The sequence below is a fragment of the Serinus canaria genome, chromosome 3 (genome assembly GCF_022539315.1).
Source record: "Serinus canaria isolate serCan28SL12 chromosome 3, serCan2020, whole genome shotgun sequence".
In the NCBI taxonomy this organism is placed as follows: domain Eukaryota; kingdom Metazoa; phylum Chordata; class Aves; order Passeriformes; family Fringillidae; genus Serinus; species Serinus canaria.
The window spans coordinates 107,883,757-107,899,675 of NC_066316.1; the positions used below are offsets into that span (position 1 = coordinate 107,883,757).

General features: G+C 42.3%; 1 protein-coding gene across 13 annotated transcripts in view; it reads right to left on the minus strand.

Annotated features, from left to right (window-relative positions):
* The window catches only part of RUNX2 (RUNX family transcription factor 2), a 217,863-nt gene that overhangs the window by 143,596 nt on the left and 58,348 nt on the right, over window positions 1–15,919 (minus strand). For 10 of the 13 annotated variants that reach the window (XM_050973030.1, XM_050973024.1, XM_050973026.1 and 7 more), the window contains 3 exons: window positions 15,387–15,670; window positions 8,339–8,495; window positions 2,178–2,282 (listed from right to left, as the gene is read on the minus strand). In XM_050973030.1, coding sequence (XP_050828987.1) covers window positions 2,178–2,282; window positions 8,339–8,495; window positions 15,387–15,670 — 546 coding nt within the window. Of the gene's footprint in view, window positions 1–2,177; window positions 2,283–8,338; window positions 8,496–8,894; window positions 9,045–15,386; window positions 15,701–15,919 lie in introns of those variants that run through there. The other 3 variants (XM_050973033.1, XM_050973027.1, XM_018921714.3) reach the window with 2 other exon arrangements.

The following is a 15,919-nucleotide window of genomic DNA, read 5'->3' on the forward strand; positions in this document are numbered from 1 at the left end:
CATTCATTGAATGACTGCAACCAAACTAAAGTATCTACACAAGTGCAGGGTCTCTAAGAAGCAAGCAAAACTTGTGAAACTCTCAGAGCTCACTGGAACTACTCTTTCCCTACAAACTTGAGTTTAATGATGAGCCATTTCAGAGACGTATGAATCCTTTCAGAATTACTTGAAAGGATAAGATTGCAGTATATCACCAAAACACCAAAGTACATTCAAGTTCAAATTCTACTTCCTTAAAAAAAATAAAAAAAGAGAAACAAGAAAGAAAACAAAAAGATGAAGAAGGACATAATAACTCCATGTAGGCTATAAGAACTCAGTTACTGAGCATTTCTAGGCTCAGTTATTCAAAGACACCAGCAAATGGGTATCCACATACAGAGGCCTCTTAGGTCAAAATTGAAAAATTCCAGCAGAAGTAGGGGATCTTGTTAAATTCTATGAACACAGACTCACTTTCAATCCACAGATCACCAAAACATCCCCATGCCAGGAGGATCCCTTTCTGTGCTGCACAGGGTAATCCACACTACTCTCCACACATCATTTTCAAACCTCTCTGCTCTTTCACCATGGTTGTGTCCTCTGCCAGGAGATTTCCTCTTTTGTAGATGCATCAATACCTGGAAGCAGCCTCCATGGGAGGGAATGGCTAAATGATATATAACTTATTCCCTGCTCTTTACTCCATGATTGCAGCTTCCCCAGTGTCCTCCAAGTAAGTTACATGGAGCACCAGCTGCAAGTGAAAATTAAAAATGGGAACTGACTCACAGAGAGAAGACAGAACAAAAATCCCCCTGCTGTGACAGCAGGACACCTCAGCTGTGAGCAGGTAGCATCACAAGTATGTACCTAAAGAAATGTATCCAGAGCTATTTGCTTTTTCTTAGCTGTTCTTCGAGGTGAAACTCTCCAGCCTGGACAGTTCTTACAGGGAGCATTTCAGTTTCCACCTCGGTGTAAGAGGAGGTGACTGCAGCGTGTATTGGCACGAGAAACACTTAACTGCATGAATTCTGTCTACATCTTTCTGCTTCTGTCTTTGTGGTATTTTAAACAAAACACCATGAAAGCTCCTTGAAGGTCGTGTTTGTATGTGCAGATCAAAGGCAAAATAATTATTTGAGATGCTTCTATTATAGGGATTCTTTTAATGTGGTTGTTCATCAAATAATTCTTAATCTCCAAGTGTAATTTAAATAATGCTATACCTGGCTAATCCAATCAATTTAGAGTAATTTCTAGTTAGATTAAGAAAAAACTGCACAACTGGCTCATGAGTGATACCCATATGATGTGAGACTGGTTACCAGCTAAATGTGCTAGACAGAGAGACAGCCAGATAAATCCTGATGGATTAAGCAGACTTGACTGTATCTAAAAATAAGTGCTACCCATAAAACTGCTAGGACATGACAAAACACAATTGTCATAAAAGTACAGCCATTGCAAAATAGATAAATCATGGCAAATAGATTCTTAGTGAGCTTGCATGGCTATGAGATAAATGTGCTGGGTGAAAATCTGCTGGACTATGTTTTAAAAAAATAAATTTTCTGTAAACAAATAAGAAACAAAGACTATGATGATGATATACTGCTTTTTTTTTATCTTTCTTTGGCCCCTGGGGGTCTATGATGAGTCCATAGCTGAAAACCAACTTCAGGTATGATGAGATTAAGATTAACCAGGTGCATTAATTATCTGATGGCAAAAGAATTTAAGGGCAAACAGAAAGGCTCTATATTATATGTTTCCTCTCAATGCTAGGACTGATCCTGAAAGATCAGGCTCCTGTTTTGTTCTAAACGTCTTCAGCTGGAAGCTTACAGGAGTTCAGGAAACGCAGTGTGTTGCAGGATTGTATCTACTGTGTCTAAATCAGATTATATATAAATACACTGGGTTTAGTTCTCATTTACACTGGCAGCTAATGTATCAAGACCTTGATGTGAATGAGACTCAGGTTTGGGATTGCCCAAATACAGCCAAGCACTTGAGTGTTTAATGCAAGTATGTGTGTGGTCCAACAGACTCCAAATTAACCATGCACTCACATATTTTGCTGATCAAAAACCAGTGTCTGACAAAGATATACATATTTCATTTACAGCTTTCTGTTAAGCAAAATTAAGCAGGCATAAGAGCAAAAAGCAGGATATAATACTCACTTCTTGGCTCTCTTGGCCCATCCACTGTAACCTTTATAGCTCTGTGGTATGTAGCGACTTGGGGGGGATTTGTTAGGACAGTTATTGTCAAAGTAAAGCTCTTCCCTACAAAGGGAAAAAACAACAAGGAATGAGTGATTACAACATGAAAACAGTCACATGCATGTTCAGTAAAGAATCAGTTTAAAATTATTCCCTGTCGTTACCACAATCGTGAAAATTAAAAACATAACTGACCATAGGAGTTTTCCTCCCCTTCAGTTTTACTCTATGTCAAGAATACGTCCATGTGTTGACAATCTAAATGTTTCTTATTTAATAATGGGTCATCATACAATGACAGAACAAAAGTGATTCACTGCTGAGGACAAGCCAAATTCTTTGCTGCATTGAAAGTGGTGTAAATCCAAAGCAAGTCAGATAATTTAAAAATTTACTCCAGTTTCGCAGCTGTGTGACAGAGAGCAGAATGTGACCACATGTTATTTACTTCACACAGTTTTATCATTTCATTTGTTTGACTTGACTACAATAAGATGAGGAAAGAATATATTTTCCTTCTGGGAGATGTTTTAACAGGGAGTCAGTGTCTCTGTCCTTCATATGACAGAGCTAATATGATGATATCATTGTTATGGAACACGCCTTTTTTCCCTACACATTTTCCATCTATGAAATACCAAGAAAGCCCCCAACTTTCCTGTGAGGGTGAGCAATGTCTGTGTGCACGTACTTTGCTATCGTCAGTCTTCATTGTTGGGTTCTTTTTTCGTTTTGTTTTTTTTTTTACTTTTCAAAGCTTGAATTCAGGCAGAGATTGCACAAGACCATCTACAGCCTTCAGTTGAATGAAAACGTTAAAAAGAAATAAATAAAGGGAGCTGCCTGCATCTGAGCACACATTCTCACAGGCGCTGGCCCCCGTTTGGGAGACTCACTGACAGTTGTAATCTGTTAGATATGCAACGGTTACTCATGTCAGATAGTCAAAACTGAAAACTGTTTCAAGACAGGAAAAGGTGGGCGTACAACAGTGACTCAATAAAACAGTCAGCAATCTTTGGCCTTCATGCTCATTTAAGCTGCTACTTTACCAGACACTTAAAGCTTTTTTTTTTTCTCCCCCTCCTCCCTGGGTATATTTGTGCATTTTTGCTGCTAGGGCTTTTCCTCTCGCTGAACTCTGAAGGCATTCAATCAAGGCACAAATCTTAAACGATATGTAACAGCACAAACTTAATGCAGTTTTTTCAGACCTAATACAGAACAGCTTATATGTAAGGCATAATACAGAACAGAGCTTTGTCTGTCAAATCTAGTAATTGGTCTTTCTTTCTGGTCCAAGTCGTATATCCCCCAAACCTGCCTGAGACATGCATCATTTATTATCAGGAGTGCAACTTCAAACTGTCTTGGCTATAATTTTCATGAACTAGAATGTGACATGGATTTTTTTTTAAAGGAAATACAACTGTCATTTAGAGTAAAATGATTTTCCAGGTGAAGCTGTGCTCCAGCTGTGCCCAGCTCTCTGGGAGATGCAGGTTAGAGGGAAGGTCAGGACCCTGGCAAATAGAATTATAGAATGGTTTGGGTTGGAAGGGACCTTAAAAGTCATCTTGTTCCAACCCCCTGCCATGGACAGGGACACCTTCCACTAGACTAGGTTGCTCCAAGCACCATCCAAGCCTGCCTTAAACACTTTAAGAGATGGAGATTCCAGAGATCCTCTGGGCAACCCGTGCCAGTGAGTCACCACCCTCACTATTTCTTCTTAATATCCAATTTAAACCCGCCCTCTGTCAGTTTAAGCATGCAAAAATCTCAGGATGCTTAATTCTGTCCCATTGGCATGGCTGAAGGTGGTTTTTCCCATTTTCACTGGAAAAAGGATTATTTCCTAAATCATCACAGCAGAGATAGGTGTGTTTTAGATGTCCAGTCTTTGCCCACCTGTGCCAGAGGTGAACTGTGTGTCCTGTCAGCACAGGGTGTGGGCAGCCTTCACACACACAGCAGCAGCCCTGCAGTGCCTCCACACCGCTTGTTAAGGGCTGAGAAGTGTCTGTGCCTTTTATCCCTCTCTCCAAAGAGGAATTCAGCACACTGCACACACACACACACACACACACACACACATATATATATATATATTTTTTTTTATATATATATATATATATATATATATATATGTATTTCTCCAGGCTCAGGTTTAAGACTTCCTTTGGCACCAGCTTACCATGCCAAAAAGTTGTGACTATTAAATTGTATGCTGATGATATTCAAATTACAGTAACCCTTAGATGATCAGTAGAATATTACTGGTAACAAAGACACTAAAAGGGGCTTTTCTATACACCTTTGAGTGAATAATTTGGCCTTCTATGCTATTGTTCTCTTTACACAACTAATCCCTGTAAATATTTATTATGACAAAAAAATTAACTCAACAAAATATACTATTTTTAAGAATCTGCAAAATCATTCTGTAGAAAAGCACTGTAATATTTTCTACACAAATATATCTCAACAGGATACAGCGGCTAGAAAAAATACATTCCTTAATTAAAAAAGCGACATTTGGACTTTGACAGTGAGAATTTCTGAATTGTCACCTCCTAGACAGCTTGAGCTGAAGAGGTAAGCAGCTAATTTGAGAGGGAAATTGGTATTTTACAAACCCAAGTGTGGATGAAGTAACACTGACGAAGCCCCCTCGCAATCCATAAACCACAGAGCCCTTCACTGTGGGGAGCTGCACGGCCCTGCCAGGGCACTCCAGAGCTTTCAAGAGATGATTTACATATTACAGGATTAAGAATGAAATAAATTTTTTAAGGTCCCCTGTTTCAGTGATGTTGATGCCTTCCACAGCTATTCCACAGCTATCCCTCCTCAGCTACAAAATCCTTTAATGCACTTTTTATCACCTTTCTTTATTGCCCTTAGTCATTTCAACTATCCACTTTCAGAGGCTACAGACTAATTGTAGCTCTCTTTTATTAAATTCCCCAGCCAAGCAGTCATCTGGCACTATTGCTTCAGTGTGTCTAAACTGTGCATTCTTTGTTATTCACACACATGAGCCGAGCTGACACAGAGGAGGATGAGATGGACATATGCTGAAGCACAAGGCAAACCCCAGAAAGGAGCTTGAAAGGAGACTCAGCAGCCTGTGTGTGCGTGTTGCATATTTTTTCAGTTAGATGCTAATGTGATTAAAGTATCGGGACACAACAAAATTAAGGTTATGATCCTTTGCTTATTGAAGACAGGAATTCTTTCTTCTCTGAGCTGTGGATCAGGCTTGTAAAACTGAGCTACCGCCTGAAAACCACATACAAACAACTGCTGCATTTGCATCAAACACTCCAGTTACTTACTCTCATTAATCCAAAAAAGGTGTTTAAGAGAAATTATGCAAACAGAAACGTGAAGCTACTGTCAGGCAAACAAAATGAATATGTATAAAAATCGGGTTTCTCCATTGAGCCATGGGAAGCAAGTAAAAACGTGGGAGAGGAGGTGAAGTGGTAAGCTGATGATTCAGACTTCACAATCAAATTTAGAGATACAGAGATCAAAGCACGGGCTGCTTAGAAAGATGTAAATCTCAAGTCAGGAACAGGTGTGGATTAGTTTCTTGCCACCGAAAAATAACTTCTTTATTAGTTTATTTTTTCCTGTTCTACTTCAGGACTTGTATTTACTGATATTTGTCTAGGTAAGGAGCTTTCTCAGTTCTGTTTGCAACTACTGATTTCTTTTCCTTCTATTTTAAGCAGAGTTCTAAAAATCCATCATCAATAACTCGCCTTCTCTCCTTCTCTCTTGCTCTCCCTCTCTCTCTCTCTCCCCCTCTCTGTTCTAAGTCTGGAAGACAAGTCTGGACCAATTTCTCCATCCTGCCTCTGGCAGGAGAATGCAGCATTTCAGATCCTCCACCGAGTCCCGGCTGCTTCAAAGGAAAAGCCCTACTTTCTTCCGTTAAGATCATAAGAAATATAGGGGGAGGGGGTCAGCTCTGTTTGGACATAATTACACTTCATCAAAAGAAGCTTTCTTCATCTTCCATGCGTGAAAAGTCTGCAAGCAGTTAAGTCTGTCTTTTTTCTTCCTTTTTTTTTTTTTTTTTTACTTTTTCTTTTTTTTTTTTTTTTAAATATAAAAATTGCTACTTGGGAAACTAGCCAAAACTCAGAAAGCCAATATAGTAAAACAGTGCACACCCTTTGTTTTTCTTTGAAGTCTCTTAAATAAATATGTTGAGGGTTTGAAAAGTATACTATCACTTTTCCATAGATTCTACCCAGATTGATCAGAGAAAAAGTCTATTCCAAATCTGCTAGATAAAAATATAAATTAAACTACTGGAACCAAATTTTAGGAGCTCTGTGTTTGTGTCTGTATCTGTATCTACTGAGGCTTTAGGCTGTCTATTTCATTTCCTATGCTTTAATAAAAAGTATATATCATAGGTTTGAAATGAAATCCTTAGATCAGAGGTAGTGCATCACATTTCAGTCCTTTTTCAGCACTACTAAACGGCTGATACACTACTGAACTTCTCCTGTAAAGCAGTAGAGATGGAGCCAGAGAACTTTCAAACCTAATCCATCAGCAGAATAACAAAGCAAACTGATTATTTAAAGAAGACAAATGAAAGAGATTGGCAACACCTTATTCACAGGGGGAATAAACTCCATATTTATGTTGTATTACTGTTGGCAAAATTATTCCTTCTTTCAAGTTATTATCTATTATTAACTCTTTTTAAGTTCTAAAATGATAAAGAGAATTTTTGGCTTGCTAATTAAAATAAAGAATAGTCACTGAAAGTCATGCCTATGGACTCACTTTCACAAAGCACTTGTAAAAATGTGCTGACTGATTTGGACTACCTGGGCCTCTGTCATATATTTAAATTTTTTTTGGACAAAAACTCTTCTGCAGGATGAACTGCAACTGCTTTCTAAAGAATATCACTGTAAATTTTGCCTTATTCCTAATTTCCCAGCACAATTATTCTGCATATTTTGCTTTGTTTTGCCCCATGCAGGGCTAATTAAAAAAAAAAAAAAGAATAATTACTTCAAACGCATAAAGGAAAAAAAATGTAGGTTGGATCAATGTCTGATACACTACTCTGAAGACTCAAGACTGCAACAAGAACTGCAGTGCCAGCTTTCTTTGAGCTATCCTTTCAATCACTACCTGAAGTTTGAAAGCTGCTGTGCAACCCTTAAAGAAGAATTCTCGCAAATTTGCAATGATTACAAAGGCTTTCTATAAGTGCAGTGCAGTTTTCAGATTACAGGAAACTCCTAAAGAGCTGGAAGACAATGACAGCACTCTCTACATCTTAAAAAAAAAAAAAAAAAAAAAAAAAAGAAGAAAAAAAAATTGAAAGTTACCCTGTCATTTAAAGTAAAGGTTGAATTTAGTTCATGCACAAGCTGACCAGCAATTCATAAAAAGTCAACCATCTTACTCAAAAGAAAAGTGGGGGTGAATTTCACAGGTTATCAACAGTTTGGTTTAAAGGGCAGAAAAGCCACTAGCAAGCTTTCTACCAACAGCTGCTAAGCCTTGAAAGATTTAAGTCCCTAAAGAATACAACCTATAGAACATGTGATATGCAAAATCCCCCTAATTACAGGTCTTCTCCAACAACTTCAGAAGCGGCTCTACTGCTGAAGGGAATTCTCCACCTCTCACTGCCATGGCCCAAAATACACTCCCCTGACTCTGCATAACCCAGATCTCAGATATTCCCTTTTCCTTCCACCCTTCCTGGGTGATTCAAACAGGGAAGCAGGTACTCCCTGAATCGTTTTCAAACCTCTGTCTGATAAAAAGCTACAGAGACTACTCTGTACTCTTCAGCATTTGCTTTGTGCAAATGCTGAAGTTTGACAATAAAATATGTGTACATCACTACAAAAGAAGAGTGACAACCTGAAAAATGTAGTCTAGTGGAAGGTGTCCCTGCTTATGGCAAGGGGGTGGAATAAGATGAGCTTTAAGGTCCCTTACAAACCAAACTTTTCTGTGGTTCTATGAACAATAGATTTATGGGTTAATCAATATTTCATTGTGAAGTTTGACATCTGGGCACCATTTTTCACAATATTACCAACATGTAAAAGGCAGTGGCCTACCTCTTCCACTTCTGCCCACAAATCGTAAGTCATTAAATCTGGCCACCTGGTTCTTCATCACAGCAGAAGCATTTCGCAGCTCTGCAGAATAGTTCTCATCGTTTCCTGCCATGACGGTCACCACCGTCCCATCGGGCACTTCTCCTAAGGCCACCACCTGCAAAAACAGAGAGACAATCACGACTGGTGAAGCCACACTTTGGAGGTGTGTGCTCCCCTCCCCGCTCTGCAGGCTGCCAGGCTCGTGAAGAAGCTCTGTGGTGAGGAGCCTGGTACTCGCTGTGCACAGAACAAAGTGCCACATCAAACAAAGAGACGTCGTGTGTTGTCTCCGTTTCTCAGAGCTTCTTCATTGTTGCATTTCTTCAGAAACGCTCAACATCCTTATGTTGAGTGCACGCTTTAATGATTTCTGAAGGACAACTTTGTTCTTAGCAAGCAGGGAGCAGCAAGAGAACACGAGGCTAGGCTTGCATCTTTAAACTATGCACGGGAAAGCATTTAAAGAGAGCATTTAAAATGGAAAGCTAGAAATTAGTATTAGCAGTCTTATCACCTAGATTCAGTTCTATTCTGGTTGCACCCATCACCCTGATCCCTGAGCTCCTGAGATGTCAAGCCAGAGGGATCTGTGCATCCACCCATCCCAGGAGTGGCACTTGGGGTACTAGCAGGCAAAGCTCTATGCCCAAAGCTCTACAATGGAGCACTTTATGGCTGGAATTCAAACTCCTCATGTGCTATATAAAACAAAGCTGTATTTCCTTGCAGGCATGTAAATTTTCATAGTGCTTGCAAGAGTCACATGTGGTTAGTGCTGATACCTCCCTCAAATTCCAGGATGGGTGAACAGAAGATATCAAAGTATTTCGTTTCTCCTTGTGTTCCAGCTACCTGATAGTCTCCCTTTCATGCTTCAGTGGTTGTGCAGTGCTCCAACATCTGATTAAATAAATGTCATGAAGCAGACAGCTTCTGATTTGAAAACACCAGGAATACCTACAGTGTTAGTGCTCTGTGGCTTCTTAAAGGAAGAAAAAAGTTACACAGGAATGCTAAGTTACTAGGAAGAAAATATACACACACGGAAAAAATGTCTACAAAAGTATTAATAAAATAACCTCATTTTCCCCTGTTGGCTAATTCTAATGCTGAAAATAAATTTATAACAAGAAGAGATTCAGAAATATTGCACAGCTGAGCCAGAACTTGAAAAAATATCTTAAGATACAAAGTGTCCCCCCCTTGTAGTTATAACCATTTTACATGGTCAGATATGAGTTTTTATATTATTCAGAGTAATTTATTCTGTCTCCTGTAATATATATTACATTTTATCACAAGGCCTTCCTGAAATGTCTTTTCCATAAATGATCCTGGCTGAAACTAGTAATTGCAGATTGCAGGTGATATTAATTCAGTGGAAACAATGAGGAGTTCTGGATATATAAGGAGAGCATTATGTGGTCCAGTGAACTGTACAATGTTTCTCTAAAACAATAAAGAGGAATTACAACAATATAGAAATAGGCCATATTACTGAAAACTACAGCTTATTTTATTTAAAAGAAACATTGAAGAGAAAGCTAGTGAAGCTTAAACCCTGTTTGAAAGGAATTTACCTGCTTTTCTATTTTTGCATAAGACACCACTTAATACCACCCAAAACTAAAAGCTAAAATTCACCACAAACTACAGTGAGGTCTTCATGTATCAAAAAAAAATTTTACTTTCAAGTCCTATCAAAGTCCTTGAACAGAAAAACAAAGGAACCACCATCGTGGCTAAGATCCGAGGTCCCAATAACTCTCTGCCTTGGGTCTGGCAGCAACCAGGTCTAACAGCTTCAAAGCCAGGTGTAAGGAATAATAAATAATAATCAAATAACAAATAATAATCTGGTGAATAGATTACAGAGCTGACTCTAACCATTAACAAATGGATACTGGCTTAAACTGTGAAGCATGGGGCTTGAGACTACTTATAAACCACTCCCTTCCCAATCTGCAACAGACCGCGTTCTCTCTGATGGTCTTGTCATGCCCATCAGCATCCCAGGGAGTTGCACCCTATGCCTTTTATATCTCACAAAACAACAACAAAATAACACATTAACTGCAGAAATGCAAATCACCTGAGTGTGCAGCAGGAAGCACAAGGCTGCTAGGCCCTGGGAAGAAGGAGGGATGTCCCTGAAGCCTCAGCTCACCTCTTTCTCCCCAGGTACCCACAGAGCATGGACAGGCAGTGGCATCATAGCCCCATCTCAATCCCAAACCCAGGTACAGCTTATAACACCTGGCAGGAGGGAGCAAAATCCCTTAAAAGGCTCCCCTCTGTCCTCTGTTGCTTTTCAGAGCTTTCCTTCCTGCCCTTTCCACTCGATGTCAGTTCAATTTGTCAGCTTAGCCATCAGCCCAGAGCTGCACGTGCTGCTGCTGTCGCCGAGCGATCGCAACTAATCAAGAGCTGCATCGTTACTGAGAAGCCTTGGATGCAGTATCACTGTTCATCTCCTTCAGAGAGGACCAAAGGATAAGACAAACTGAAGTCAGAGATGAAAATCAAAACTTTGGCTCTTAAAATAAAGCCCTATAACATGGGAAGCTCCCCTGCCATGCACCAGGAGTAAAAGGCTTACTTTTTTCTTACTTTGATACTTTCTTACCACAAAACAGCCTAAAACTATTGCGCAGGTATGTAGAAGTGCTGGCAGAAAAAAGATTCACAAAACAAGCCTGAAACCTAGAGAAGTACCCGTCCTTTTGAGAGTTTTCAAAAGTAATTGTACAAACTGAACAACTGTTGGCATACACCCTGATTTGGCAATATTATGCCATGTATCAATACAAAATTATTACATATTCTTAGAAAGAGGATTGTAAATGCACTGTGAAATGAGTAAGGATTGTGTTAAATATTAAAGACTAGAAGTAGGCACAGTGCACGTTCCTTACCTAGCCTTTAACACTCAATATCTCTACTATTTCAAAATCTTTATTTTCCACATTAAGATCCCAGGACATTTTGATGGTTAAAAGTAGATTTTGTTCTTTTTTTTTTTTCTCTTTTCCTTTCAACTAGAGCTCAAAAAAGTACATGAATCCCCAAAATAAACCAAAGCAATTCTTATGAGTTGAAAATAACTATGAAAATAACTATGTGTTTTTTGCATAACACAATTCTGGTTAGGCAACCTGTTTGCCCAGTTTCGGTCCAGTGGGATTTGAACTGGCCAAAGTATGTAGCCTGAAGACGGAAGTTATAAGCACAAAGCAAAATTCCTATACAACAGCAGGTACTCAGACTTTCTGCAGAGTAAAATGCTAGTCTGGGAAAAAAAAAATGGCCAACACTAGTGTAAATGCTAACTAGTTCCTCTCAGACATTGATATCTGCCACTTCAAAAGCTTTCTTGCGAAACACTGAATTCAAACGGCCTCTGAATGTAAAATCTTTATTGAGAATGCTTTTCCCAGACATTGCCAAAAGAGCATCTGATACTATTAAAAACATTTCAGTGTCCTGTAACTTAAAACAGAATAACTGATTCGTGCTACATTTTGTTTCAAATCTACATCTGGGCTGAAAATTTATACAGCAGGTTTCAGCTTGAAGCTATTTAAAACAGCTGAGTTATAAACTCAGAAAATTGGGGTTTGGAGGGAAATGCTGACAGACCCTGAACTACTGTGGTGCTACTGGGGAGAGGTTTTAGACTCCACATCCCATTTTTTCCCCTGCCTTTACGTCCACTAAGACTCTCTGCTGCTATTAGCATCATACAAAAGTCACTTCTAACCTCTAACGTGGCAATTTGGATCTTTATGACTTGCAGTAAAAACTCCCACAGTGGGGCCAAATTATGATGACTCGACTCAAATAAAGCATTGCTGGCTACTGAGATTAAGAAGTGAATATGATTTGGACCTGGGTGAACAATATCCATTTATTTTATGCTAGAATATGAACAGCTAGAGCTGTATTAACAAGTACTCATCAAATACTCTTCCCCACAGAACGAGGCTGCATTAACAATCTTAGTGAGCACACGACAGGGACTCCCTTCCCAGTGTGTGCAAATATTAATACTTAAAATTCAAACCTAATGGTAAGCCAACACTATTTCAAAAAATTATAATCAAACCCAGCCCTGTTTATAACATACTTCCTCTCCTGCATATGATTTATATCTGTTTTTTTAAATTAAAACAGTGCTTTATCCAGCGTACGTTTTTGCTTGAGATCGCTGCGAGAGAATTATGACACACTTAACACACCACTCAAAACATTATCATCAACATATTATTTATTGCCAATAAAACTTCACAAAGTGTGTTGTCTGTGAGCTATTTCATTTTCAAGTTATTGTTTAGCTGAGGTTTCTATAGCTCAAATCTGTCTCTTTTTTCCCTTTCAGAGCTGATTCCCATTCTGTTGTAACACAACCAAGTGTTTCACTGTATGATATACGCAGCTCCTTCGCTCTAAAACTACTGGGCAGCTGCATGCAAGTTGCATTTGAAAAATAAAATAGGTTTTTTTTAATGGTCAGAAGTATTTCAAGTGAGTTTCAAATTTATACAGGTAAAGAAGGGCATATATAATTTTGGCATATTTTAAAAAGTACATATTGCATATGAAAACACAGCTGCACCCACAACAGCCAGGTACAAGGGGCAACGTGGGCCTCTGACGCATCTGAAAATCGGTCAGATCTGCAAACAAGACCCACATGTAAGACACATATAAATACATATATATGAACATAAAAAGATTGGGGAACAGTCTAATCCTTTGTCTACCTTTCTATCACATGTAAGCATTCCTATTGTAATAATATTCTAAATAATATTTAGTTTAGATCTTTCTTTTATTCTAATGAGATGCGACCGCATCCTTTGAATTGCTGTGAGGTAGGAGAAGGCTCAGATACCTCAAATGAGAACAGCAACGTGAGCACGATAATGCAACAGCTCCTGCATCTCTGCTTTGAAGAGTAACTATAACACCAACTTAATCTAGCACTCAATTAAATTATAATCACAATTCTCTGAAAGCTCCTCCTCCTTACCCTGCAGCCCCTCTGAATCAGAATCACTGTGATCCACATGTGGAGAGCCTATGAGTGCTACACCAAGCCAAAAGACACCCCACTTTCCTGCCATTTCTACTCAGTCTGACCATCGTGTCCTGCACAAGCAGGCCCTGTGCAAAGGGTTCCTCCCGCAATCCCAGCCTCTCCAAGCTGTTCCCACACACACAAGCACTTTAGCGCACACCCTAACATCTTCAAAGCAAACCTCCATCGTTATCACCACTCACTTTACCAGGGGCTCATTTAACCACTTTCACTATTTCTTCCCGAACAAACGGCCATGACAACCCGGCCATGACAACACAGCTGGCGGTCGGGAAACACAAGAAAAAGGCGATGTTCTAGAACGCACTGGGTGAGACTGTTTCCAAACTTTTCTGTCTTTTCAGGGATTTCCAGGTGTGTTATTTTTCACATGAAAATGTGGGTATGTTGAGACCCTCGAAGGGCCACCCCACCTCACTCTGACTCATGCCCTGCTCAGGAAGGCACTTGGGGACACCCCAGCCATTGCCCCCTCCCTACCAAAAGCCACGGGAAGGAAAACTCCAGGGGGAACACTTGGAAATATTGCTAGAGGAGGAAAAGGGCTTGCTTTAAAGCCCGCAATTATTGTTGTTATTATTACAGGTTTTTTTCTAAAATCGTTTCCTCTCATTAGCGCACCATGGGGATGGAGACAGAAAATTAAAAGCAGCATCCCCAGTGCAGAGCGGGGTGGGATTTATTATGGAAATGTGCGACCCTGCCAAGGAGAGCCTCTCTGGGCAACCACTTCCTCGGTTGTCCACCAGGAGAAGTGAAGGGGCCCCGTGTCACCCCCCTCCAGGTGCTCTGTGTCCCCCTTTCCCAGCCCCATCTCTGTTCCAGCTGTCGGGGGGTAAAGCCGCGATCCCACTCCGCCTCTCCAGCCCGACCCTCGGACTCCAGCCGTCCCCCGCACGCTTCAGAGCCACCCCAAATGCTCCACTCCCAGGAGCGGATAGGGGGAAGGGGCACCCCGTGGGTCAGGGACGGGTTTCTCGAGGCGGAGGGGTGCCACACTGAGCTCCGGCCGAGGGCTGAATCCCTCCTTCCCCAGGGAGGGAAAGCAGGTTTCTCCAAAAAAATAGCCCATGGAGAGAGACTTTGGGGAGCAGGGGATGTCTCCCGGGGGGATGCTGAAGGGGGCACAGGGTGCCCCTGGGCTGCGGGAGGAACAGGCCGGCAGTGCCCCGCGGGGATGGAGATAACGGGATGGCTCCGGGGCTGCGGGCCGTGCCGGGGGTGCGGGCAGAGCATGGGGGGCACCGGGGGCGCAGCAAGGGTGAGGGAGGCAGAGCTGGAGCATAGCGGGCACGGGAAGAGCGTCAGGACGGGGGCACGGCGGCCACTGCAGGACCGGGAGAGGGGGCTGAGAGGCCCCCTGAGAGGCTGAGAGGGGGCTGCACTCCGAGACATCGCGGGACAGGGGCACAGGAGGCACAGCAGGAGGGTGACAGGACACAGAAGGCACTGCAATAGTTGAACACTTGGAGGGAAGGGCGGGAACACAGGAGTCATTGCAGGACTGGGGGTCACAGAAACCCCCAGGGCCGCAGGGGCACGGGAGACACTGCAGCCCGGGGACCACCGGAGACATCGCGGGGACGGGGGGGACACAGAAACCCCTGCGGGTCGGTGGGGCACTGAGATGCTGCAGGAGAGAGGACGGGAGGACACAAAAGTCCCGGCAGGCCGGGGGGGGGGGGGCACAGAAGGCACTGAAGGACGGGGCTGGGCGGGTGGAACTGCGGGACGCATCGAGAGAAATCCCTCCGGGCCGCGGGGCACAGGAGCTCCTGCAGGACCGGGATCACCGGAGACACTGCGGCCGGGGGGTGGGGGCACAGAAGCCCCTGCGGGAGGAAGGGCAGGGGGCGCAGGGGGAGCATCCCGGGCCGCGGCGGCTGCGGGAGGGGGGTGTCTCACCTTGAACGCCACCGGGAGGGTCTTGTTGCAGCGCCAGTGCGAGGGCAGGACGGAGCAGAGGAAGTTGGGGCTGTCGGTACGGACCAGCTCGGCGGGGTGGTCAGCGATGATCTCCACCATGGTGCGGTTATCGTGGGGGCGCAGCCGGGGCACGGCGGCCGCCGCGTCCTGTTGCTGCTGCTGCTGCTGCTGCTGCTGGGCTACCACCACCGGGCTGACCTCGCTCATCTTGCCGGGCTGCAGGCTGCTGGAGGGGGGGCTGAACCTCCGGCTGGTGCTGGGATCTACGGGAATACGCATCACAACAGCCACAAGTTAGCGAATTGGGGGGCGGGGGGGGGGAGCGGTAGGGGGATCGCTGGTAGAGGAGGCGTGTAGTGGGGGGTGGGGGTTGTAAAAAAAAAAATATATCTAGCAAAAAAAGGGGTGAATGAAAAAGTGGAGGGGTGAGGATAAGGGGCAAAAAAAGCAAATCAGAAAAAAAAATTTAAAAAAGGAGCGGATTAAACGCACGAGAAAAAAAAAATCTCAGT